At 37.4% G+C, this 26237-nt stretch overlaps 1 protein-coding gene across 8 annotated transcripts in view; it reads left to right on the top strand.

Annotated features, from left to right (window-relative positions):
• The window catches only part of Dock3 (dedicator of cytokinesis 3), a 680226-nt gene that overhangs the window by 212526 nt on the left and 441463 nt on the right, over nucleotides 1-26237 (top strand). For all 8 annotated transcript variants that reach the window (XM_058574833.1, XM_058574836.1, XM_058574835.1 and 5 more), the window contains exon 4: nucleotides 1405-1460. In XM_058574833.1, the coding sequence (XP_058430816.1) occupies nucleotides 1405-1460 (56 nt within the window). The remainder of the gene's footprint in view (nucleotides 1-1404; nucleotides 1461-26237) is intronic.

The following is a 26237-nucleotide window of genomic DNA, read 5'->3' as shown; positions in this document are numbered from 1 at the left end:
TTTACTGATTCTTTCCTGTCTCTCCTCTTATTATGCTGCTGAATCCATGCAGCATGTTTTGTTTCTTTGATGAAACTTTCTGGTTTATTTTCCATGATTTTCTGTTTTTTTTATTGGTTTCAAGTGATTGTTGAAACATTTTTATAATGTCTGCTTTAAGGTCTTTGTCCGATAATTTAAACATCTTTTTCCTTTTTTTGCTAACATGTATTGTTTTTGTTTCATTCAGTTTGGTGTTTCTATGTTTCTTGGTATAACAAGGTGATTTTCTATTGATATCTGGACATTTTGATTATTATGCAGAGATATTGCATCTTATTTTAACCTTCTGTTGGAGCTGGTGTTAGTACATGTGCACCTATAGGGGAAGGAAAAAGCTTTTGCCATGTTATTACCAAGAGAGAGTATAAGTCCCTGTTTTCGCGCATCCTCTGTGAACTTTCAAGAGGAAGGGATCTCATTTCTGCTTAACAGCAGTGGCTGGTCCAGTTCTCTTCCAGATGTCTGACTCTTTCTTGGCTAGGAGGAATTTGTGATGCCTAGTTCTAATCCTGTGTGTTTTTTAATTTTTATTTTCAATTCTTCCTTTTTAGATAATCCATAGCCATCATTTAGCTATGGCTGATGCAGTTTTGTTTTTTATCTTAGGTTTTGTGTATTCTCCCATATTCCTTGTTGGTGTAGAGTGACTTTGTCTTGAGCCAGTATATAAAATTTATTATTGTAGTCAGTTGCTCATAGCCTTGTGTGGTACAGATTCAGTTTGTAATTGGTGGTAGTGTGGGCCAGAGTATAAAGACTTTTAAACTTATCATGTTTTATTTGAAAGAATACATCAGAATTAGTGAACAATGGTTGAAAAACTGAAATGGTTTTAAAAGCAATACATTTCTTGTCACTTTGACAATGTAGTCAAATTGTGGTAAATATAAAAATGGGAATAGTTTGGAAGAAATAAAGGAAAGACGTGCATAAAAACTCCAAAATTGATGTATTCTTGTGCATCTAAATATAATCCTGAGTCTGGGAATTATTTCTCCAACTTAGATTTGGATAATCTATAAATTATTGGTTAAGTAATGATGTTGCTTTGGAGATAAATAGTGAGCTCTGTACATAATACCTGAGAGTGATTTGATGTACCATCTCCAATCTGTACTCTTTTTACAAAACTTAAAAAGTTTATTTTATCATGCTTAAGTTTGTTTTTTTTCATGGGGATAGACCCTCTTTGCACCTGTTCATGAAATCCCTACCTAATATAGTTTGTGCAATTTTGCATTCTAAATATGCAAAGTAGTTGCTACAATAGGAGATTCACTATGTTTCCATTGCTATTTCATTATGTATGAGATGTTAATCCCAATTTACTTTTCTAACTGGAAATCTTTTTTTCCCGTACAGGGTATCTTTCCTGCAAACTACATTCACTTGAAAAAAGCAATTGTCAGTAATAGGGGGTAAGTAATTTGCCTTAATAAATTTACTTATAATTATTATAGGTTGAAAAGGAAGACTTTCTCTTTTTTTGCTCATAGTATAAAATATATTATTGATAGTCTGGCAAAAATGTATGTTTATTATTATATATGATTCTGAGGACAATTTTTTTCTTAAAATTCGGACAACTTTTATCTTTTTTCTTGTATCCCGGAGAAGAAACCTTAATTTTTATTTTTATGAAAATTGTTATATATGTAGTATATTTTAAAAATTGTGCCATTTTGAGACTAGTCATTGATAGAATAGGAATTAGATATAAATCTGTTATTTTTCTTCTGTAGTCAAAATGAAAGAGACTTTTAAAAAAGTATTTTATTTGCAATTAGAAATTGAAAAAAAAACCCAGAGATATGCCTTAAGGATAAGAAGACATTATTGAAAATTCATGCATAGTTTGATCACACACTTGAAAATACCTGATTCTGATATGAAAATGCAACTATCATAATTCTTTTTAAATTTGTTGTGTTGGGGCTTGAATCCAGAGCCTCATCCATGCTAGGGAAGCGCTGTACCACTGAACTATACTCCCAGCCCCTAGCATACTTCTTGTTCTTCTTTTAACAAAATTTATAAAGCAACAAGGATGTGTAGAAAACATGCAAATCCCACATTAGTGTATCTTTGCAAGGAACAATCTGCTCCTTCACGTTTATTTACTAGGATTGTCAAATTCATAAATATTGGATAGAAATTGTGTGAAAAAAGAAAGTTTTAGATACTTATGATCAATGAAGCTTGTATTTTATAAGATGATAAAATTTTCTTTTGAATGTGAGTGGCTTATTCCAAAATTCAAAATGGTATCCTTGATTTATAATAGCAGGGTTAATAATACAAATAATCAGAGCTGAAATTGAGCAGAGACCATATAGAGTGAGGTGAGAGAAGGAATTATAAAAAATGTATACAGACACAGAAGTAGAGTGCCTCAAAAAATGCTTTTCGATTATAAAGAACTCATCTTAAGTCCAAGAGTCATGTGCCTTATTTATCATATCAGTAAAAGATTAGGGAACATTTTGATCACATAAGAATCAGTTTTAGTAAGGAAAGTGTAGAACTTATTTTGGCCATGTAAGAATTAGTTTTCATTATGGCTATACAAAGAATTATATTTGTTGAATGCAGTCTTAACCTGGTTTTGAATATAAATCTTAGAAACCTACCTAGAATCAAGTTTGTATCCAAATACTCAATATTTAATGGTACAGAATAATAGTTGTAAAATCCGTGGAAATTATTTAAAAACAGCTGTCTTCAGGCAGTGGAGAATAATTAATATAGGCAGGATCTTGACAGTTTGTGATCCTGGAGTAAAGTATGCACAAAAGGAAAGCTCCATGCTTGCTTTGGCTTTCTTCTGCAGAGAATTTTTCAATTTGTTGTGTGGTGCAGTAGAGTCCAATTACAAAGTGGTAGTCTTTTATTGCATCAGCAACATGGCAGAATATGAAAGCCTTGCCTCTCCCCATATGGATTTAACAATGTTGTGTGGGGCAGTATACTTTTAGGGCAAGTCCAAAATCTAGTGAAGAATTTGCAGGATCCCAGTGGAACACAAAATAGAGAATAGCCAATTTGAATCAGAGCAATTTCACTTTTCCCGTGTCAGCTCCTTCCACATGCTGCCAAGACAATATTTGCCTCTGCCTGAGTTTCCTCTATTTGGTCAAAAGAAAGAGTGAGTTGAGCGTCCATTCTACATCCCTGGCATTTCTGGACATTCCAGATTGGCTTTTTTTTTAATCCTGTTTCATTCTAGTTGCTAAAGTAACCTATGTGGTTAAATGTGTAGAAGCAGGTAAGAACAAAGACAAGGAGTGGGTAGCTCACTGCATATAACACAGCTCTGTGAGATTAGTGGTGCAAAACTCTTGAGATTTTGACCCTAGGAGGAAGAGGTATGAACAGAGCATGCATCCATTGTCCTGACCTTATATCCCTAAGATAAAGAGATAGATGACTTACTGTGGCCAGCATGGCTTTGGGAGATTGGGAGAAGGTGCACAACCTGAAATTCCAAGGAAGAAGTGAGGAATGGTACTTGCACAACCATAGATAAGGTTCAGAACACTCCCAGATTATCTCATGGCTGATTGGTGAGGATAATTTCCTGTTGAAGCGAGACCTTAAAACATTTTTTTCAGATGTTCACAAACAAAAGCAAAACTGCAGGGAATATGAAGGTTCTGGGAAATATGACACAACAAAAGGAACAAAATAAATATCTGATAACTTACCCTTAAGAAATAGAGTTCTAGGAAATTACCTAACAATTCAGAATAATCGTCTTAAAGAAGCTTACTGAATTACAAGAAAATAGAGATAGATAACTAAAATAAATCAGGAAAATGATGTGCAAACAATACAACTGACAAATAGACAGAAACAATAAGGGAGAAAAAAGTACCAAACATAAATTCTGGAGCTGAAGAATACAATACCTCTCCAGAAAAGTTTAATAGAACAGTGTTGTTGATCAAATAGAAGAAAGAATCAGTGAACTCAAGACAAATTACCATCTGTTCAGAGGAATGAAAAGAAGAAAGAATAAGAGAGTGAAGGAAGCCTAAGGAATGAATAGGGCAGTAGCAAACAAAATAGGATGTATAATGTGGAATTACAAGAATGACAATTGAGAGAGAAAGTGGCAAAAACTATTTAAAGAAATAATGGTTTTTGTATCCGATTCGCCAGAATTTTATTGAGGATTTTTGCATCTAGGTTCATTAGAGATATTGGTCTGTAGTTTTCTTTCTTTGAAGTGTCTTTGTCTGGTTTAGGTATCAGGGTGATGTTGGCCTCATAGAATGAATTTGGAAGTTCTCCCTCTTTTTCTATTTCCTGAAGTAGCTTGAAAAGTATTGGTATTAGTTCTTCTTTAAAGGTTTTGTAAAACTCTGCTGTATACCCATCTGGTCCTGGGCTTTTCTTAGTTGGTAGTCTTTTGATGGTTTCTTCTATTTCCTCAATTGATATTGGTCTGTTTAGGTTTTCTATATCCTCCTGACTCAATCTGGGCAGATCATATGACTTAAGAAATTTATCGATGCCTTCACTATCTTCTAATTTATTGGAGTATAAGGATTCAAAATAGTTTTTGATTATCTTCTGTATTTCTGAAGTGTCTGTTGTGATATTGCCTTTTTCATCCCGTATGCTAGTAATTTGAGTTCTCTCTCTTCTTCGCTAGCATGGCTAAGGGTCTGTCGATTTTGTTTATTTTTTCAAAGAACCAACTTTTAGTTTTGTCAATTTTTTCAATTGTTTCTTTTGTTTCGATTTCATTAATTTCAGTTCTGATTTTCATTATTTCTTGCCTTCTACTTCTTTTGCTGTTGTTTTGCTCTTCTTTTTCAAGGATTTTGAGATGAAGTATGAGATCATTTATTTGTTGTTTTTTTCTTTTTTTAAGGAATGAACTCCAAGCAATGAATTTTCCTCTTAGAACTGCTTTCAATGTGTCCCATAGATTCCGATATGTTGTGTCTGTGTTTTCATTTATCTCTAAGAATTTTTTAATTTCCTCCTTGATGTCTTCTATAACCCATTGATCATTCAGTAACCTATTGTTCATTCTCCAAGTGATGTATGCTTTTTCTTTCCTTCTTTTATCGTTGATTTTCAGTTTCATTCCATTATGATCAGATAAGATGCATGGTAATTTGCAGGGAAATGGATGGCATTAGAGCAGATTATGGTAAGTGAAGCTAGCCAATCCCTAAAAAAGAAATGCCAAATTTCTTCTTTGATATAAGGAGAGTAACTAAGAACAGAGTAGGGACGAAGAGTATGAGAAGAAGATTAACATTAAACAGGGATGAGAGGTAGGAGGGAAAGGGAGAGAGAAGGGAAATTGCATAGAAATGGAAGGAGACCCTTAGGGTTATACAAAAGTACATACAAGAGGAAGTGAGGGGAAAGGGAAAAATAATACAAGGGGGAGAAATGAATGACAGTAGAGGGGGTAGAGAGAGAAGAGGGGAGGGGAGGGGAGGGGAGGGGAGGGGGGATAGTAGAGGATAGGAAAGGCAGCAGAACACAACAGACACTAGTATGGAAATATGTAAATCAATGCATGTGTAACTGATGTAATTCTGCAATCTGTATATGGGGTAAAAATGGGAGTTCATAACCCACTTGAATCAAAGTGTGAAATATGATATATCAAGAAATTTGTAATGTTTTGAACAACCAACAATAAAAAATTAAAAAAAAGAATACACAAAACAATAAATGTTGGCAAGCATATGGGGGAAAAGGTACACTACATTGCTGGTGGGACTGGAAATTGGTGCAACCAATCTCGAAAGCAGTATGGAGATTCCTTGGAAAACTTGGAATGGAACCACCATTTGACCCAGCTATCCCACCCCTACATACTACAGAAACACAGCCACATCAATGTTTATAGCAGCACAATTCACAATATCTAAATTTTGGAACCAACCTAGATGCCCTTCAGTAGATGAATCGATAAAGAATATGTGGTATATAAACACAATGGAATATTACTCGGCATTAAAAGAGAATAAAATTATGGCATTTGCAGGTAAGTGGATGGAGTTGGAGAAGATAATGCTAAGTGAAGAAAGCCAATCCCCCAAAACCAAATTGCCAAATGTTTTCTTTGATATGTGGATAATGGAGATGGAGGGTGGATCATGAGAGGAATGGAGGAACTTTAGATAGGGAAAGGGGAGGGAGAGGTATGGGGGTAAGAAAGATGGTGGAGTGAGATGGCCATCATTACCCTAAGTACATGTATGAAGACTCGAATGGTGTGACTCTACTTTGTGTACAACCAGAGACATGAACATTTGTGCTCTATATGTTTACTATGAATTCAAATGCATTCTGCTATCATGTATAACAAATTAGAATAAATAAATAAAATAAAAAAATAATCAAACCAGCAAAAAAAAAAAAAAAGAAAAGAAATAATGGGAAAGGGAGGGGCAGGGGATTAGCAAGGAAGGTGGAATGTGATAGACATCATTATCCAAAGTACATGTATAAAGACACGAATTAGTGTCAACATACTTTATATACAACCAGAGATATGAAAAATTGTGCTGTATATGTGTAATAAGAATTGTAATACATTCCACTGTCATTTATTAAAAAAAAAAAAGGAAAAAATGGCTGAAAACTCCCCAAATCTGGGGAGGGAAATGGAGATCAATTCTTGAAGCCCAAAGAACCTTACTGAAATAAATTTATATCTATCAATACATGTTATAATCAAACTTTCAAAAGTGAAAGATAAAAAATTTTAAAAGTTCAAGAGAAAAAGAACATATAATATATAAGGAAGCCTTCCATAAGACTGTTAGTACATTTGTCAGCAGAAACGTTTCAGGACAAAGGGAGTGGGATAATGTATTCAAAGTTCTAAAAGAATGCCCCCCTTCCCCAACCTACCAAGATTTCTGTAGCCAGGCTGGTGTGGTGGCACATTCCTGTAATTCCAGCATCTCGTGAGGCTTAGGCAGGAGGATTGCAAGTTCAAAGTCAGCCTGAGCAACTTATGGAGGCCCTGTGTAACTCAGCAAGACCCTGTCTGTAAATAAAATATATATTTAAAAAAGGGCTGGGGATATGCTCAGTGGTTAAGCACCCCTGAGTTCAATCCTTGATACCAAAAAATAAGCAAATAAACAAAAACCCCATTTCTGGATCAGAACTGTAATGGGTTTACTCCATATGTGCATAATATATCAAAGTACACCCTACTGTCATGTATATCTAAAAACAACAAATATAAAATTTAAAAAATTCTATAACCTAGCAAAACTCTACTTCAAAAATGAAGGTGAGAGAAAAGATTTCCCAGGCAGTAATAGGTAAGGGAGTTGATCTACATTTAAAAAAAAGTCCTGAAAGGATTTCTTGAAGTTGGAACAACTTTAAGGAACACGAATGTCTATGAAAATATAGAATTCATGTGTAAAGGCAAATGTATTGAAATATGCAGAGCACTGTCATGTTATACAGGTGGCAGAAAATCACTTATAATTCTAGTATTAAGTTTAAACACAGAAGTATTAAGAATAACTCTAACAGTTTTTCATCCCAAACATAATAGATGTTAATTGGGGCATCAATAATAAGGTTTGTGGTAGGAATTAAAACTGTAGAGTTTTTATGTGATTCAATATATTAGCTCAAAAAAAGGTGTTATAAGATATTTTACATAAGTCTCCTAATAACCACAAAGCAAATATTTGTAGAAGACAGAGAGGAGAGAAAGAGAATGGAAGATTATAATTATTTGTAGAAGATGTTATAATTGTTTGAACATAGATGTTCACTGGAATAAGATAACAAGGTAAAATAATGTATAAATTTTGGAGTGAGAGCTCACAAAGAATTTCTAGTAGCATATAGATATAAGAGAAATCAAGGATGACTCCAGGATTTTTGACCTGAGTATGGATGTAGTTGCTACCTATATAGATAAAGAAGTTTGGGAAGGGATATATTTTGCAGAAAAATCAAAGAATTACATTTTGCATATGTTAAACTTGAAATGACTTTCAGAGATATGAAATAGGCAGTTGGCTGAATGTAAACAATCTAAAGCCAGGAGGCTGGGTGAAAACACTAAAGGAGTTAGTGTAGATGGAGAGGAACTGCAGTAAAGACAGAATCCTTCGGAACTAGTGTGTAGAACTGGGAGGAACAGGAGAACCTAACTAGAAGAGGCTGAAAAGTTGTAGCCAGTTCTGTAGATGGAGACAGGAAACAGTATCTTAGAGATCAAGAAAAGAAATTAGAGAAAGGGGAGATCCAGAAAAGAATTTGGAGAAAGGGGAGAAGATGGCAGATTAGAGGAAGAGTGCACTTCTCAGCATTTCCTTATCAGACTAAATAGAGGGAAGACTGTTTCTCAGTGAGATGGGTAACTAAGGGAACTCACTGAAATTCAATACTGGACAGTAAAAAAATAATAGAAGTATAGAAAGTTGGAAAATTTGAATATAAGAAATATGTTCATCTTGTGACATCTTGACTGGTGATGGTGGCAGCCACAGGTGCTGAGGGGAGAAGGGGAGTATAGACACAAAGAGGAAAGAACATCTAAGGTATAATATTGGCTTGGGGGAACCTGTGGAATAGAGAGCAAGGCTGATGTTAATGGACCTAGAATCAGTGGGAGGAAGTTGTTGAGTGAAAAGCAAGCAAAATTGTTTCAGCCTGCGGGCAGGGCAGATAGTTCAGTGGGAACTGAGGTGGTCAGTGTGGGAACTATTTATAAGCATTCTGTGGCCATGAGCAGAGGCAAGAGATTGAGAACTCATAAAAGAAGTTGCCAGGTGACCTAACAGTTACCTATTATGTGCCTGGACATAATATGTGACTGAAGCAGGTGCAAAGAAAATTTGACTAGGGCAATAGGCCCCAGGTATTAAGGAGAGAGACCTCCCTTTGTTTCTGATGCCCCACAAGAGCTATTAGAAAGCTGTTAATAATAGCCACATAGAGAGTGTCTATGCTGGATAATTGACATCTGATTTACATATTAATCTTAATTACAAATGAATGTGAAACCTGTGGAGTGTTGGACCCTACATGCTAAAAGTTAAATTTATGGGAGGCCTATGAGATCTAGGCTTTCAGCAGAGATGAGAATGTCCCCAGCAACAGGACATATGGATGAAATCCCAAATATCCACTGGCAGAATTCTAAAGGTCAGCCAAGACTAAATCCCAACTATTGGGTCTTCCAGTTTAGAACTCTGAATACATTTACTACAAAATACACAATTTGTACATTACCAGTCTATCCCACCCTATACTGAGAGCTACTGTCATGATCTTTGGCAATGACTGGCAATTTGGTGAGGAACACAGAAACATTGCACTTAACAACCCCAAGCTATTGACTTAGGATTACAGAGCCTAAAAATAAATTCAAAGAATTAAAATACATCCTTGCCAGTTTTTAAAAACATTTTTTATTTTGTTTATTTATTATTTTTTCTTTTTAGATATACATGACAATAGAGTATATTTTGACATACATACATGGAATATAACTTATTCTAAATAGGATCCCATTTTTGTGGGTATACATGATGTAGATTTACACTGTTTGTGTAAATGAACACAGGAATTACATTGGATTCATTCTATTCTCTTTCCTATTCCCATCCCCTCTCTTCTCTTCTTTCTCTTTGTCTAATCCAATGAGCTTCTATTCTTTCCTCCCCCTTCTTATTGTGTCCACATATTGAAGAGCACATTTGGCCTTTGTTGTTTTTTTTGGGGGGGGGGTCTGTCTTAGCATGAAACTTAGCATGATAGTCTCCAATTCCATCCATTACTAGCAAATGCCATAATTTTATTCTTGTTTATGGCTGAGTAATGTTCCAATATATACCACATTTTCTTTATCTATTATTCTGTTGAAGGGTACCTACCTTGTTTCCATAGCTTAGGTATTTTGAATTGAGCTGCTATAAACATTGATGTGGCTATGTCACTGGAGTATACTGATTTTCAATTCTTTGGGTATATACTGAGGAGTGGGATAACTTGAGTCAAATGGTGGTTTCTATTTCAAGTTTTCTGAGGAATCTCCATAAAGCTTTCTAGACTGGTTGCACCAATATGCAGTCCCACCAGCAATGTATGAGTGTACCTTTCCCCCACATCCTCGCCAACACTTATTGTTGCTGTGTTCTTGGTAATTGCCATTCTGACTAGAATGAGATGTAATATCAGTTTAGTTTTAATTTGCATTTCTCTAATTGTTGCAACACATGACTAAATCAGTCAGGGTCACTCCAGGTTAACTGGGCTGGCACGAAATAATCACACAAAGAGAAAATTTTTCTTTGGGTCTTGTGATGGCTCCTCTGACCCAACTCCCACAAAGCGGGCAAGGCATGCAAGAAAGACAAGGAAGCAAGCCTAGAAGCCTGGTTTTATTTGGGGAGGCTTTTTGAAAGAGCTTTCCATCTATATAAGGCAGAGGGGTAATGTTACAAGGGACAGCCCACTCCCATTGGGTAACTCCCACTCCCAAAGCTGTGCTCCTCTGATGTGCAGAGATGGGCAACCCACCTGCTTCCTGGTCAGGGAAGCCATTTCCCACATTTCCATCACTCAAAGCTAGGGGACACTCAGCTCCTATGTAGTGGCTCTCTACATCTAATTGCTAGAGATCATGAATATTTTTTTTAAATATATTTGTTGACCATTTGTATTTCTTCTTCTATTAAATGTCTGTTCAGTTTCTTTGCCCGTTTATTGATTTTTTGTGTGTGTGTTAAGTTTTTTGAGTTCTTTGTTTATCCTGGAGATTAAATAAGCATGGAATTTTCTCCTTATTCTATCATATCCAACCTCCTGAGTCCCTGATCTGCTTTGAATGCCCAGTATTAATTCCCAATAAAGCCCCCCCCCCTTTCCACTCACAATATAGAGAAGCTGCCTAACCAATTTTTTGAATTGGAAAGCTGCCTTCTCTATTTTGCCATCTTGAACGTCATACCATTATTTCTTAATTTTTTACTTTTTGATAATAGCATATTATCAGGTGTGAGGTGATAATAAGTATAGTAAGTCATTCTGAATTTTTCTTAGGATTTTATCATTGGCTTATTTTTCATCTGAAAAGATCAGTATGATTTATTTAAGGAAACTACAGTAAATTAAACCATATTTATTTCAAAATCCTTGGATGCTGGTGATGATAGGATAAATGTGTCAATTTTTACTCTTTTTTATAATTAGTTTTTTTAGGAGCGGAAGATGGCGGCGTAGGGAGTGCATCACCCCCATGTACCGCGTCACTGTGCGGGAGAATGACGAGTTAGAACGGCTAAAAGCTATCTTGTTAGGAATTTCCAGAAAAATTGGGGTGCTCCAAAACCTAGAGGAAGGATTTCCATCGCACGAGGATCAGCTACGGGGGCTCAAACGCGAGAGATTTGTCTGCATGGAGGGTCACGCTGCTTATTCAGCAAATCGCCCCGCAACTAGAGTCTGCGGCGCACGTTGGAAAATGACGAGATAGCAACACAAAGATACAGCGCTGCGGATTCTGCAGGCTTCTGCGGGCTTCTGCCAGCCGTGCAATCACCGTGCTCAGTGCTGAATTGTGGGTTTGAGACGGGGAAAAGAAGCGGTCCAATTCGGTTCTCCACACTGGTCAGACCACAGAGGAAGCCAGCGGCCACCATCTTGGAGAGCTGACGTCACCATCCCTGTTTTCGACTGATCGCAACTCATTCAGCCATAGAACAGGTAATTTCAGGCTGCCATTCGCCTGCGTCTCGCAGACAAATTACTCAGGCTCAGTGCTAAAGAACCCGTGGAAACTGCTTCTTGGAGCCTGCTCCTATCAGAAGATACACCGAGCCCGGAGCGGCCGAATTCTGGCTCCCGGAACTGCTCTGGCCCAGGGCTAAAGAACCCGCGGAAACTGCTTCTCGGTCCGGGTCCTGCTGAATACTGTGGAGGTAAATACCAACCGAGCCTTCATAGGCAGTGGCAACAGGATTGAGACGGGGCTTCTGAGGGCCTGTCAGGACTCACCCGTTGCTTTGGTCACCCGGCAAAGGGAACAAAATGCTGCCATTCGCATGGGATACCAACATGGCAGAGATCTGATGTCATCAGAAAGCAGCAGAGGAGAGAACTTCAGCGATACCAGCGGCGACAGAAACAGTCTCCTGGTAAAGAAAGTGAGTCACAAACACCCGAGTCTCTCTCACTTTGTCATCAAGCCAGAGGGGCAGAGCAGAGCTGCCGCCCGCGCCCGCAAGGTATTCAGACCTGCGACCGACCGGCAGAACAGGCCCAGTGGTCCGCGGGCATGGTAGGAGGGGCAGAGCAGAGCCGCCGCCCGCGCCTGCAAGGTAGGTAGACCTGCGACCGACCTGCGGATCAGGCCCAGCAGCCTGCCGGCGTGGTACACACATCACCGCAATTGGAGTAGAGGCAGAGCAGAGCCACCACCCGCGCCTGGAACAGGCCCAGCGTTCTGCCGGCGTGGTAGTCACGACACCCCAATTGGAGTACGGGCAGAGCAGAGCCGCCACCCGCGCCCGCAAGGTAGGCAGATCTGCGACCGACCAGTGGAACACGCCCAGCGGCCGGCCGGCGTGGTAGACACGTCACCCCAATTGGAGTAGGGGCAGAGCAGAGCCACCACCCGCGCCCGCAAGGTAGGGAGACGTGCAACCGAACAGGCCCAGCAGACCGCGGGTGTGGTAGACACATCACACCAATTGGAGGAGGGGCAGAGCAGAGCCTTCGCCCGCGCCCGGAACAGGCCCAGCGGCCCGCCGGCGCAGTAGGCACGTCACCCCAATTGGAGTAGGGGCAGAGCAGAGCCACCGCCCGCGCCTGGAACAGGCCCAGCGACCTGCTGGCGTGGTAGTCACGACACCCCAATTGGAATAGGGGCTGAACAGAGCCACCACCCACACCCGCAAGGTAGGCAGACCTGCAACCGACCAGCGGAACAGGCCCAGGAGCCTGCCGGCATGATAGACACGTCACCTCAATTGGAGTAGGGGCAGAGCAGAGCCGCCGCCCGTTCCCAGAACAGGCCCAGCAACCTGCCGGCGTGGTAGTCAGGTCACCCCAATTGGATTAGGGGCAGAGCAGAGCCGCCTCCCGCACTTGGAACAAGCCCAGTGACCCGCCGGTGTGGTAGACACATCACCCCAATTGGAGTAAGGGCAGAGCAGAGCCGCCGCCCGCGCCTACAAGGTAGGCAGACCTGTGACTGACCTGCAGAACAGGCCCAGGGGTCTGCGGGCGTGGTAGACACGTCATACCAATTGGAGGAGGGGCAGAGCAGAGCCGCCACCCGCGCCTGCAAGGTAGGCAGAAATGCGACTGACCGGCGTATCAGCCCCAGCAGCCCGTCAGCCTGGTAGACAGATCACCCCAATTGGAGGAGGAGCACAGCCGCCGCCCGACCCTGCAAGGGAGAATTTTCAACTATACAAGAGGAATATAAATATGTAGGGGGAAAATTTCAAAAACACAACAGTTTCACCAAGCAGAAAGAAACGTGAGCAGTATGAAAAGACAAGGAAAGAAAGGACCACAAGGAATGCAGGTCAACTCACCTTTAGAAGATGTAATATCTGCAGCAGATGGAATGTCAGATAAAGAATTCAGGATATACATGCTTCAGATGATCTGGAGTCTCAAGGAAGACATCAGACAGCAAAATTAGACAATGAAAGATCACTTCGACAATGAATTACATAAACAAATCCAGGAAGCAAAAGATCAACTATACAGGGAGATAGAGGTTATAAAAAACAAACAAACAGAAATCCTAGAAATGCAGGAAGCAATAAACCAACTTAAAAACTCAATGGAGAATACTATCAGCAGAGTAGAACACTTAGAAGATAGAACATCAGACAATGAAGACAAAGTATTTCAACTTGAAAAGAACATAGACAGCTCAGCAAGACTGTTAAGAAACCATGAGCAGAACATCCAAGAAATATGGGATAACATCAAGAGACCAAACTTAAGAGTCATTGGGATACAGGAAGGTATAGAGGTCCAAACCAAAGGAATGAGCAATGTATTCAATGAAATAATACGAGAAAACTTCCCAGACTTGAAGAATGAGACAGAATCCCAAATCCTAGAAGCCTACATTTTGCGGAATGTGCAAAATCATAAGAGATCCACACCTAGACACATTATAATGAAGATGCCCAACATACAGAATAAGGAGAGAATTTTAAAAGCTACAAGAGAAAGGAAGCAGATTACATTTAGGGGTAAACCAATCAGGATAACAGCTGATCTTTCAACACAGACTCTGAAAGCTAGAAGATCCTGGAATAACATATTTCAAACACTGAAAGAAAATGGGTTCCAACCAAGAATTGTGTATCCAGCGAAATTAAGCTTCAGGATGGAAGATGAAATTAAAACCTTCCACGATAAACAAAAGTTAAAAGAATTTGCAGCTAGAAAACCATCTCTTCAAAACATCCTCGGCAAAATATTACAGGAAGAGGAAATGGAAAATAACAATGAAAACCAACAGTGAGAGGTAGGTCAGTGAAGCGGAGAAAAATAATCAAAGAGGAAAACAAACCATGTTTAGTAACATAAATAAACAAATATGGCTGGAAGAACAACCCATATCTCATAGTAACCCTAAATGTTAATGGCTTAAACTCACCAATTAAGAGACACAGGCTAGTAGAATGGATGACAAAACAAGACCCAACAATATGCTGCCTACAGGAGACGCATTTGATAGGAAATGACATACATAGACTGAAGGTGAAAGGTTGGGAAAAATCATATCACTCATATGGACTTCGGAAACAAGCAGGAGTGTCCATACTCATATCAAATAAAATAGATTTCAAGCCAAAGTTAATCAAAAGGGATAAAGAGGGACACTACATACTGCTCAAGGGAACCATACACCAACAAGACATAACAATCATAAATATATATGCCCCAAACAATGGTGCAGCTATGTTCATCAAACAAATTCTTCTCAAGTTCAAGAGTCTAATAGAACACCATACAATAATCATGGGAGACTTCAACACACCTCTCTCACCAATGGACAGATCTTCCAAACAAAAGTTGAATAAGGAAACTATAGAACTCAATAACACTATTAATAACCTAGACTTAATTGACATATATGGAATATACCACCCAACATCAAGCAGTTACACTTTTTTCTCAGCAGCACATGGATCCTTCTCAAAAATAGATCATATTATGTCACAGGGCAACTCTTAGACAATATAAAGGAGTAGAGATAATACCATGCATCTTATCTGATCATAATGGAGTGAAACTGAAAATCAACGATAAAAGAAGGAAGGAAAAGTCATGCATCACTTGGAGAATGAACAATAGGTTACTGAATGATTAATGGGTTATAGAAGACATCAAGGAGGAAATTAAAAAATTCTTAGAGATAAATGAAAACACAGACACAACATATCGGAATCTATGGGACACATTGAAAGCAGTTCTAAGAGGAAAATTCATTGCTTGGAGTTCATTCCTTAAAAAAAGAAAAAAACAACAAATAAATGATCTCATACTTCATCTCAAAATCCTTGAAAAAGAAGAGCAAAACAACAGCAAAAGAAGTAGAAGGCAAGAAATAATGAAAATCAGAACTGAAATTAATGAAATCGAAACAAAAGAAACAATTGAAAAAATTGACAAAATTAAAGTTGGTTCTTTGAAAAAATAAATAAAATCGACAGACCCTTAGCCATGCTAATGAAGAGAAGAAGAGAGAGAGCTCAAATTACTAGCATACGGGATGAAAAAGGCAATATCACAACAGACACTTCAGAAATACAGAAGATAATCAGAAATTATTTTGAATCCTTAGACTCCAATAAATTAGAAGATAGTGAAGGCATCAATAAATTTCTTAAGTCATATGATCTGCCCAGATTGAGTCAGGAGGATATAGACAACCTAAACAGACCAATATCAATTGAGGAAATAGAAGAAACCATCAAAAGACTACCAACTAAGAAAAGCCCAGGACCGGATGGGTATACAACAGAGTTTTACAAAACCTTTAAAGAGGAACTAACACCAATACTTTTCAAGCTATTTCAGGAAATAGAAAAAGAGGGAGAATTCATTCTACAAGGCCAACATCACCCTGATTCCTAAACCAGACAAAGACACTTCAAAGAAAGAAAACTACAGACCAATATCTCTAATGAACCTAGATTCAAAAATCCTCAATAAAATTCTGGCGAATCGGATACAAAAACATATCAAAAAAATTGTGCACCATGATCAAGTAGGATTCATCCCTGGGATGCAAGGCTGGTTCAATATACGGAAATCAATAAATGTTATTCACCACATCAATAGACTTAAAAACAAGAACCATATGATCATCTTTATAGATGCGGAAAAAGCATTCGACAAAGTACAGCATCCCTTTATGTTCAAAACTCTAGAATAACTAGGGATAACAAGAACATACCTCAATATTGTAAAAGCAATCTATGCTAAGCCTCAGGCTAGCATCATTCTGAATGGAGAAAAATTGAAGGCATTCCCTCTAAAATCTCGAACAAGACAGGGATGCCCTCTCTCACCACTTCTGTTCAATATAGTTCTCGAAACACTGGCCAGAGCAATTAGACAGACGAAAGAAATTAAAGGCATAAAAATAGGAAAAGAAGAACTTAAATTATCACTATTTGCAGTTGACATGATTGTATAACTAGCAGACCAAAAAGGTTCTACAAAGAAACTATTAGAGCTAATAAATGAATTCAGCAAAGTGGCAGGATATAAAATCAACACGCATAAATCAAAGGCATCCTGTATATCAGCAACAAATCCTCTGAAATGGAAATGAGGACAACCACTCCATACACAATATCCTCAAAAAAAATAAAATACTTGGGAATCAACCTAACAAAAGAGGTGAAAGACTTATACAATGAAAACTACAGAACCCTAAAGAGAGAAATAGAAGAAGATCTTAGAAGATGGAAAAATATACCCTGTTCATGGATAGGCAGAACTAACATCATCAAAATGGCGATATTACCAAAAGTTCTCTATAGGTTTAATGCAATGCCAATCAAAATCCCAACGGCATTTCTTGTAGAAATAGAGAAAGCAATCATGAAATTCATATGGAAAAATAAAAGACCCAGAATAGCAAAAACAATGCTAAGCAGGAAGTGTGAATCAGGCGGTTTAGTGATACCAGACTTCAAACTATACTACAGAGCAATATTAACAAAAACAGCATGGTACTGGTACCAAAACAGGCGGGTGGACCAATGGTACAGAATAGAGGACACAGAAACCAATCCACAAAACTACAACTATCTTATATTTGATAAAGGTGCTAAAAGCATGCAATGGAGGAAGGATAGCATCTTCAACAAATGGTGTTGGGAAAACTGGAAATCCATATGCAACAAAATGAAACTGAATCCCTTTCTCTTACCATGCAGAAAAGTTAACTCAAAATGGTCAAAGAGCTTGATATCAAATCAGAGACACACCGTCTGATAGAAGAAAAAGTTGGCTACGATCTACGTATTGTGGGGTCGGGCTCCAAATTCCTCAGTAGGACACCCATAGCACAAGAGTTAATAACTAGAATCAACAAATGGGACTTACTCAAACTAAAAAGTTTTTTCTCAGCAAAAGAAACAATAAGAGAGTTAAATAGGGAGCCGACATCCTGGGAACAAATCTTTACTCCTCACACTTCAGATAGAGCCCTAATATCCAGAGTATACAAAGAACTCAAAAAATTATACAATAAGATAACAAGTAACCCAATCAACAAATGGGCCAAGGACCTGAACAGACACTTCTCAGAGGAGGACATACAATCAATCAACAAGTACATGAAAAAATGCTCACCATCTCTAGCAGTCAGAGAAGTGCAAATCAAAACCACCCTAAGATACCATCTCACTCCAGTAAGATTGGCAGCCATTATGAAGTCAAACAACAACAAGTGCTGGCGAGGATGTGGGGAAAAGGGTACACTTGTACATTGCTGGTGGGACTGCAAATTGGTGCAGCCAATTTGGAAAGCAGTATGGAGATTTCTTGGAAAGCTGGGAATGGAGCCACCATTTGACCCAGCTATTCCCCTTCTCGGTCTATTCCCTAAAGACCTAAAAAGAGCATGCTACAGGGACACTGCTACTTCGATGTTCATAGCAGCACAATTCACAATAGCAAGACTGTGGAACCAACCTAGATGCCCTTCAATAGACGAATGTAAAAAAAAAAATGTGGCACTTATACACAATGGAGTATTACTCTGCATTAAAAAATGACAAAATCATAGAATTTGCAGGGAAATGGATGGCATTAGAGCAGATTATGCTAAGTGAAGCTAGCCAATCCCTAAAAAACAAATGCCAAATGTCTTCTTTGATATAAGGAGAGTAACTAAGAACAGAGTAGGGTCGAAGAGCATGAGAAGAAGATTAACATTTAACAGGGATGAGAGGTGGTAGGGAAAGGGAGAGAGAAGGGAAATTGCATGGAAATGGAAGGAGACCCTCAGGGTTATACAAAATTACATACAAGAGGTAGTGAGGGGAAAGGGAAAAATAATACAAGGGGGACAGATGAATGGCAGTAGAGGGAGTAGAGAGAGAAGAGGGGAGGGGAGGGGAGGGGAGGGGGGATAATGGAGGATAGGAAAGGCAGCAGAACACAACAGACACTAGTATGGCAATATGTAAATCAATGGATGTGTATGTGATTCTGCAATCTGTATATGGGGTAAAAATGGGAGTTCATAACCCACTTGAATCAAAGTGTGAAATATGATATATCAAGAACTATGTAATGTTTTGAACAACCAACAATAAAAATTAAAAAAAATTAAAAAAGAAAAAAAATAAAATTAGTTTTTATTGTGTTTCCTTTCTGCTTAGTGATTTTGAACACCTTTACATATACCTGTTTGCCATGCAGTCTCTTTTCTGAGAAAAATCTTTTTAACTTTTAAATGAGTTATTTATTTACTAGGTTTGTTTTTTGCTATTAAATTGTAGGAATTGCTTATGTATTTTGATTAACCTTTTATTGGATATATGATTTGCAAATATTTTCTCCCATTCTGATATGCCTTTTCATTTTCCATTTCTTGTTGTGCAAAAGCTTGGTAGCTTTATATGGCCCTGCTTATTTGTCTTGTCTTTGTTACCTGTGCTATGGTAGCAAACACAGAAAACCACTCCAAGACCAGTATTAGAGAGCTTTCCCCTTATGTGTTCTGACAGGATTTTTAGAGTTTCAGGTGTTTTGTTGAGTCCTTAATCAACATTTTTAGTTGAGTTTTTGACTATGGTGTAAGAAAACATCCCTTTTATTGAACATGCACTTTTCCACAACATTATTTATCGAAGAGACTATCCTTTCTTCATAGCACATTCTTGGCATCTCTGTTCCGGGTTTTCTATTCTATTCTAGTGGTGCATTTGTCTACTTTTATGACAATGCTATGCTGGTTTTATTACTATAGCTTCGTAATATTGTTTGAAGTCAGAAGTGTGATGCCTCCAGATTTTTTATTTCTCAAGATTGCTTTGGCTACTTTCGATATTTTTGGTTTGAGTTGAATTTTGTTTTTTTTTCCTATTTCTATGAAAAATGCCATTGGAATTTTAAAAATGATTTTATTAAATCTGTAGACTGCTTTGAATAGTGTGGAATTTTAAGAATATTACTTCTTCAGATCTTTGAGCAAGGGCTATCTTTCTGCTTCTGTTTTCATTTCATTCAACACTGTTTTATACTTTTAAGTGTATAGATCTTTTACCTTCTTGGCTAAATTTATGCCTAAGTATTTTATTCATTTTGATGTTATTATAAATGGGATTTAAAATTTTTCCTTTCAGTGTAGTTAAATGTTAATATATAGAAGTGCTACTGCTTTTTGTATGTTGGATTTTTGTCTCCTGCAGCTCTACTAAATCTTCAGGGTTTTATACATTTAAGGTGATGTTTTCTGCTATCTTACTTCCTTTCAGATGTGGAAACATTTTATTTTTTTCTGTTGCCTACTCTGGCTAGGACCTCCAGTAATATATTGGCTAGAAGTCGTGGAACTGTTTTGTCTTGTTCTTAATCTTAGAGGAAAAGTTTGCAGCTTTTCACCATTGAGTAAAATGTTAGCTATGAGCTTGTTGTATGGGCAGCATATTATCTAGGGGAACAAATTCCTTCTGTACCTGTTCTGTTGAGTTTTTGTTATAATCATGAAAGGATATTGAATTTTGTCTCTTTTTTTAGCATTTTGAGAATGATCATGTGATTTTTGTTTTTTTAGTATATTTATATATTTATTGCTTTGCCTATGTTGAACCATCCTTATATTCATGGTTAAATCCCATGTGATTATTGGTATGATCTTCTTAATGTGTTATTGAATTTAAATTTGCTAGTATTTTGTTGAGAATTTTTGCATCTATATTCATCAGGTAAATGGGCCTGCAGTTTTCTTCTTTCCTGGCTTTTGTATCAGGGTAATGCTGACCTTGTAAAATTAATTTGGAATCTTTTCTTGCCTCTTCAATTTTTAGAAGAATTTGAGAAGAATTGGCATTAATTTCTCTCTAAATGACTAATATAATTCATCAGTGAAGTCATCAGTCTTAGGCTTTTCTTGGTGGGGGATTTTTTTATTGCCAATTCAAACTCCTTTCTTTTTTAATTGGTTCTCTTTAGTTATACATGATAATAGGATTCATTCTGACATAGTTTTAAAAACATAGAATATAATTTGCTCTAATTCAGTCCCCAGTATTTCCCCTTTCCCTCTCCTCCTTCCTCCCCCTGTTTCCTTCCCTATACTGTACTAATCTTTCTGCTAGTTACACTTATGTTTTTATTTTTTATAGTTAGTGTCTGCTATATATACATGATTGAGAGAATACCCTTCTCCTGTCCCTGTCCCTCCCCCTCCGTTCCCTTTATATAGTTCATTGATCATTGTGTTTTTCAAATAATCAGTGGAATCCCCCCTTCTCCTTTTGTCTCTTCCGCTCCTCCTCCACCTCCTTATTTTGGACTAGCTTCCACATATCAGAGAAAATATTTGACTTTTGACTTTCCTGAGTCTGACTTATTTCACTTAGCATGATAGACTCCAGTTCCATCTATTTACTGATAAATGCCATAATTTCATTCTTTTTAATGACAGAGTATAACTCCATTGTGTCTGTGTGTGTTTGTGTGTGTGTAATTGTGATATACATATTTCTTAATCCATTCATCAACTGATGGGCATCTGGGTTGAATCCATAATTTAGTTTTTGATCCATTTCAATTTGAGTTTTGTGCAGGGTGAGAGATAGGATCTAATTCATTTTTCTATATACAACTATCCAGTTTCCCCAACACCATTTGTTTAAAAAGCTATCTTTTCCAAGATACGTTTGGTGCATTTGTCAAATATCAAATGGCTATAGGCTTGTGGATCATCAGTCTTCAAATCTTTTCCAGTGCCAATATCATTCTGTTTTTTTTTACTACAGCTCGGTAGAATAATTTCAGATCGTGTACTGTGATGCCTCCTGCTTGACTTGCTCAGTATTGCTTTGTCTATTCTCTTACTCTTTGAAATGAATTTAAGAATTGTTTTTTTTCTAATTCTGTAAAGAATTTCATTGGTATTTTGATGGAGATTGCATTAAATCTGTATATTGCTTTTGATAGTATGGCCATTTTGACAATATTAATTCTGCCTATCCAAGAACATGGGAAGTCTTTCCATCTTCTAAGGTCTCTTTCAATTTCTTATATTAAGTGTTCTGTAATTTTCATTGTAGAGCTCTTTTACCTCCTTGGTTAGATTCCCAAGTATTTAATCTTTTTGAAGTTATGGTAAATGGGATGGTTTTCCTGATTTCTTTCTTGACTGAATTAATGTTGTGGTATAGGAAAGCTATTGATTTATGGGTGTTGATCTTGGATCCTTTTACTTCATTAAATTCATTCATAAGTTCTGGAAGTCTTCTGGTAGAGTTTTAAAAAGCTTCTAGCTATAGGATCATATTATTGGCAGTTTCATTTCTCCTTTTCCTATTTGTATCCCTTTGATATCCTTTCTTGCCTGATTGGACTGGCTAATATTTTGAGTACTATATTGAATGGGAATCGTGAGAGTGGACAGCCTTGTCTTGTTCCTGAATTTAGTGAAAATGCTTTTAGTTTTTCTCTATTGTTGGCTTTGGATTTGTCATAAATGACCTTTATGATGTTGAGATAACTTCCAGCATTTTTAATATGAATGGGTAGTGGATTTCGTCAAAGGCTTTTCTGGTGTCTATTTAGATGATGGTGTGATTTTTGTCCTTAATTCTTTTAAAGTGATGAATTACAATTACTGATTTGCATATGTTGAACCATCCTCATATCCCTGGAAAGAAACCCACTTGATCATCATGTAATATCTCTTTGATGTGTTTTTGATTGAGTTTTGCTGATATTTTATTAAAGACTTCTGCATCTGTGTTCATCAGGAATATTGCTCTATAATTTTCTTGAGGGGTCTTTGTCTCATTTTGGTATCAGGGTTATACTAGTTTCATAAAAAGTATTTCAGTGTATTTTTTTCCTTTTAAATCTTATGGAATAAATTGAGAAAGACTGACATTATTTGTTCTGTAAAGGTCTGCTAGAACTCAGTGAGAATCAATCAGTTCCTGGGCTTTTCATTTTTTTTGAGGGGGGTGCTGGGCTTTTCATTTTAGAAAGCTTTTTATTGCTGTTTCAATTTTATTGATTTTTTTGCCATTATATTTTTTACTATTATTTTTCTTGCTGTTGATTTCTTATTTTATTGTGATAGGATACATGGGATTATATCAGTTTCTTATATTTGCTAAGGTTTGCTTTGTGGCCTAAAATGTGGTCTATTGTGGAAAAACTTCCATGTGCAGCTGGAAGAAGGTAAATTCAATTGGTTTAGGTTGCAATATTCTATAAATGTCCATTAGGTCCATTTGATTTATAGTGTTGGAGATATCTTTGTTGACTTTTTGTTTTGATGACTTGTGTCTATTGCTGATGAGGGTATATGAAGTGCCCAACAATTATCGTTTTGGGGATCTTCCGGAATTCAAGGTCATGGAGTATTTTTTTCCATATAATTGGGTACACTGACATTTGAGCATGTGTTCGTTCATATAACTGTATCTTCTTGTTGGATTGTTCCTTCTACTAGGATGTAATGGCCTTCTTTGTCTCTTCTGATTAGTTTTTGCTTGAAATCTGCTTTGTCAGATATGAGAATAGCTACTCCTGCTTTTTTTGTTTGACCATATGCCTGGGATATTCTTTGCCATCCTTTTACTTTTTACCCTGTGGATATCTCTGTCTGTAAGATGAGTCTTTAGTAAACAGCATATACTTGGATCTTGTGTTTTTGATCCATTCCACTAATCTGTCTTTTAATTGTGGAGTTGAGACCATTAATATTCAGCATTGATATGGGTTTGTGTTTGTGGTTTCCTGCCTTTTTTGGGGGGGTGGGGGCTATATTTTATCCTGCCTTGATTCTCAACTAGTGAATTATTCTTCTGTTGAATTTCCTCTTTTGGGGACTTTGAGCAATGTTTTTTGTTCCCCTGTGTAAAGACCATCTTTGAGTATTCTTTGCAGTTGCTGACTTGGTGTTCATAAATTCTTACTGTATAATGTTTTTATTTCCCCGTCAAATTTGAAACTGAGTTTTGCTGGGTATAGTAACCTTGCCTGACAGTTGTTTTCTCTTAGGGTTGGAGTATCTCATTTCAGGTCCTCCTTCCTTTTTGGGGGGCGTGTTGGGTCTGAGCTAAGAAATCAGAAGTGACACACCATATTGGTTTGCCTCTAAATGTAACCTGATGTTTCTTTCTTGAAGCTTTTAATATTCTTTCCTTGGTTTCTATGTTAAGCATTTTGATTATGTTTTGGTGAGCTTCTCATTTGGCTGGGTCTATCTGGGGGTCCTGTAAGCCTCCTGTGTGCGGATGTCTATCCCGTTGCTGATGTGGGAGAATTTTGTTGTAATTATTTCACTGAAAATGTTCTTTATGCCATGTTCTCTTCTATCCCAATAATTCTCAGGTTTGGTCCTTTAAAGTTGTCCCAGAGTTCTTGCATATTCTGGTCATGTTCTATAATTATTTCCCCTTTACTGCCTTCTGTGAACTCAAGATCATACAGCCTATCTTGCCCAACTAAAGTCCCCATAGATACAGTTCACTCCATGCTTACTTCTCTCACATTACACCAGACATCGCCTAGTCCTCACCTAGACTAGGTGCCAGCAGGAATACTGTCTTCAAGAGCTGAGGTTCTATTTTCTATGCACTAACTAATCTGTTATTGAGGGTTTCATGTGAGTTTTTAATTTGATTGTTTTTCATTCCATTTCTAGGAGTGCTCTGTTTGGTGCCTTTTTGCTGTTTCTACCTCTTTCAAAATGGTCTTTCATCTCCTGTAATTGCTCTCTTAATTCCTTCCTTAGATCTGCTTTTAGTTCATTGAGCATTTTGATAATCAGTTCTTTAATCATTTTTCTATAGTTTTTTTTTTCACCTCACTCTCAGTGGGATCCTTTGTTGGGGGATTATGGCTTCAGGGGGATATTTTTTGCCTATTTTCCCATGTTTTCAGAGCTCTCGTTCTTGCTCATCAATTGAAATGGATTCTGCTACCTCCCTTTTTTTGTGCATGTCCTTTTGTGTGCAGTTATCTTATTTTGGGACTTCTTTCTGTGTCCGATGTATGCGTAGATGCCTACTGGTGGAACCTGTTTATTCTTTCTTGAGTCCTTGTTGATGGTTGGAACTTTTTGTCTCCTCTCTTCTTTGACTTGGAGCAATATGAAGGGATCTTTAGTTCTGCAGCAGAATCTTTAAAGTTGTTTCCCCGTACATTCCCAGTATCTCCCAGAATGGGGGCAAAATAAACAACAGTTAACTGTTGCTGCAAACAACAAGCAATAAACAGGATTAATATCATCAATATTAATTGCCACCAATAAATAGGAATGGTGAGTTCAGTAGTTGTCAAGCAGTGAAAACAATGACCATGAACCAGCTCTGACTTTAAAGCAAATAGGAGGTGTGGGCTGTATCATGCACAGCGGTAATGACTGTATTAGTACTAATGGTGAGGGCAGGTGTTACATAAACCAGTTATATAGTGAATAATTGTAGAAATTCAGGTAATCAGGGAAAAAGCAAATGTGTTAGGAAATTAGAAGAGACTATATTATAGAGAATGCAGAAGATATGTAGCAGGTGAGGGAAAAAACAGAAGCGCAGAGGGAAAAAACAGAAGAAGCACAGTATTGGGAGATAGAAGGGAAAATAATATTTGGACAGTCCCAAAAGAAGATAGAGAAATGAGACGTAAACACAAGAAAATAATTCAAAATCAAGCAAAGCATAAGCTTGCATATGTGCACACATAAACACGGATGAAATAAAGAAAAAATTAATGTATGTTTAAATTAAAAAATATATGTGAATCAGGCATTATTACCCAATATGCAAATATAACTACACAACTGGTGTGATTCCACATCATGTACAACCAGAAGAATAAAGAATTTATAATTTATTTATGTGTGTTATGTCAAAATGCATTCTACTGTCATGCATAACTAATTAGAACAAATTTCAAAAATCTTTTTTAGGTGTGAATGGATTATCTATCTATCTATCTATCTATCTATCTATCTGCAGTGCTGAGGTTTGAACCCAGAGCCTCACACATACCAGCCAAGCACTCTACCACTGAGACATAACTCCAGCCCAAATTAGAACAAATTTTTAAAAGGAAAAAAAAAATACACACACACACACACACACAAAGTTTTGGTGAAGACTGAAGGTACTTTTTTCACTGAGGTAGTCAAAATATTTAACTTGAATGAGTAATCTTTTTTTATGTCTAATAGTCCTTCTACTTTTTTATGAGTTATATACTACTAGAATATAGATGGAGAATGTTAACCCTTTTCTGGTTTTGTGTTTCTCTGTGATATACCTGTTGGAATTGCCTAAGATTAAAGCTGTTTGATAGAATCCTGTTATCCTTCTCACCAATATGAGGTGGGATAGGTTTAAGACATATAGTCAATTTGCATTTTGATCCTCCAGACCAGTTTAGTGTACTTCCCAGGGTACCATTTCTGCAGTGTTGTGTGAAGGGAGTTTTGAGTAGGTCCACTGAGGTGT

The sequence above is a fragment of the Marmota monax genome, unplaced genomic scaffold (assembly GCF_021218885.2).
Source record: "Marmota monax isolate L192 unplaced genomic scaffold, Marmota_monax_Labrador192_F-V1.1 WCK01_AAM20220418_F8-fsc00022, whole genome shotgun sequence".
Lineage (NCBI taxonomy): Eukaryota > Metazoa > Chordata > Mammalia > Rodentia > Sciuridae > Marmota > Marmota monax.
Note: the sequence above shows the minus strand (reverse complement) of the source record. Positions and strands in the feature narration are given on the sequence as shown.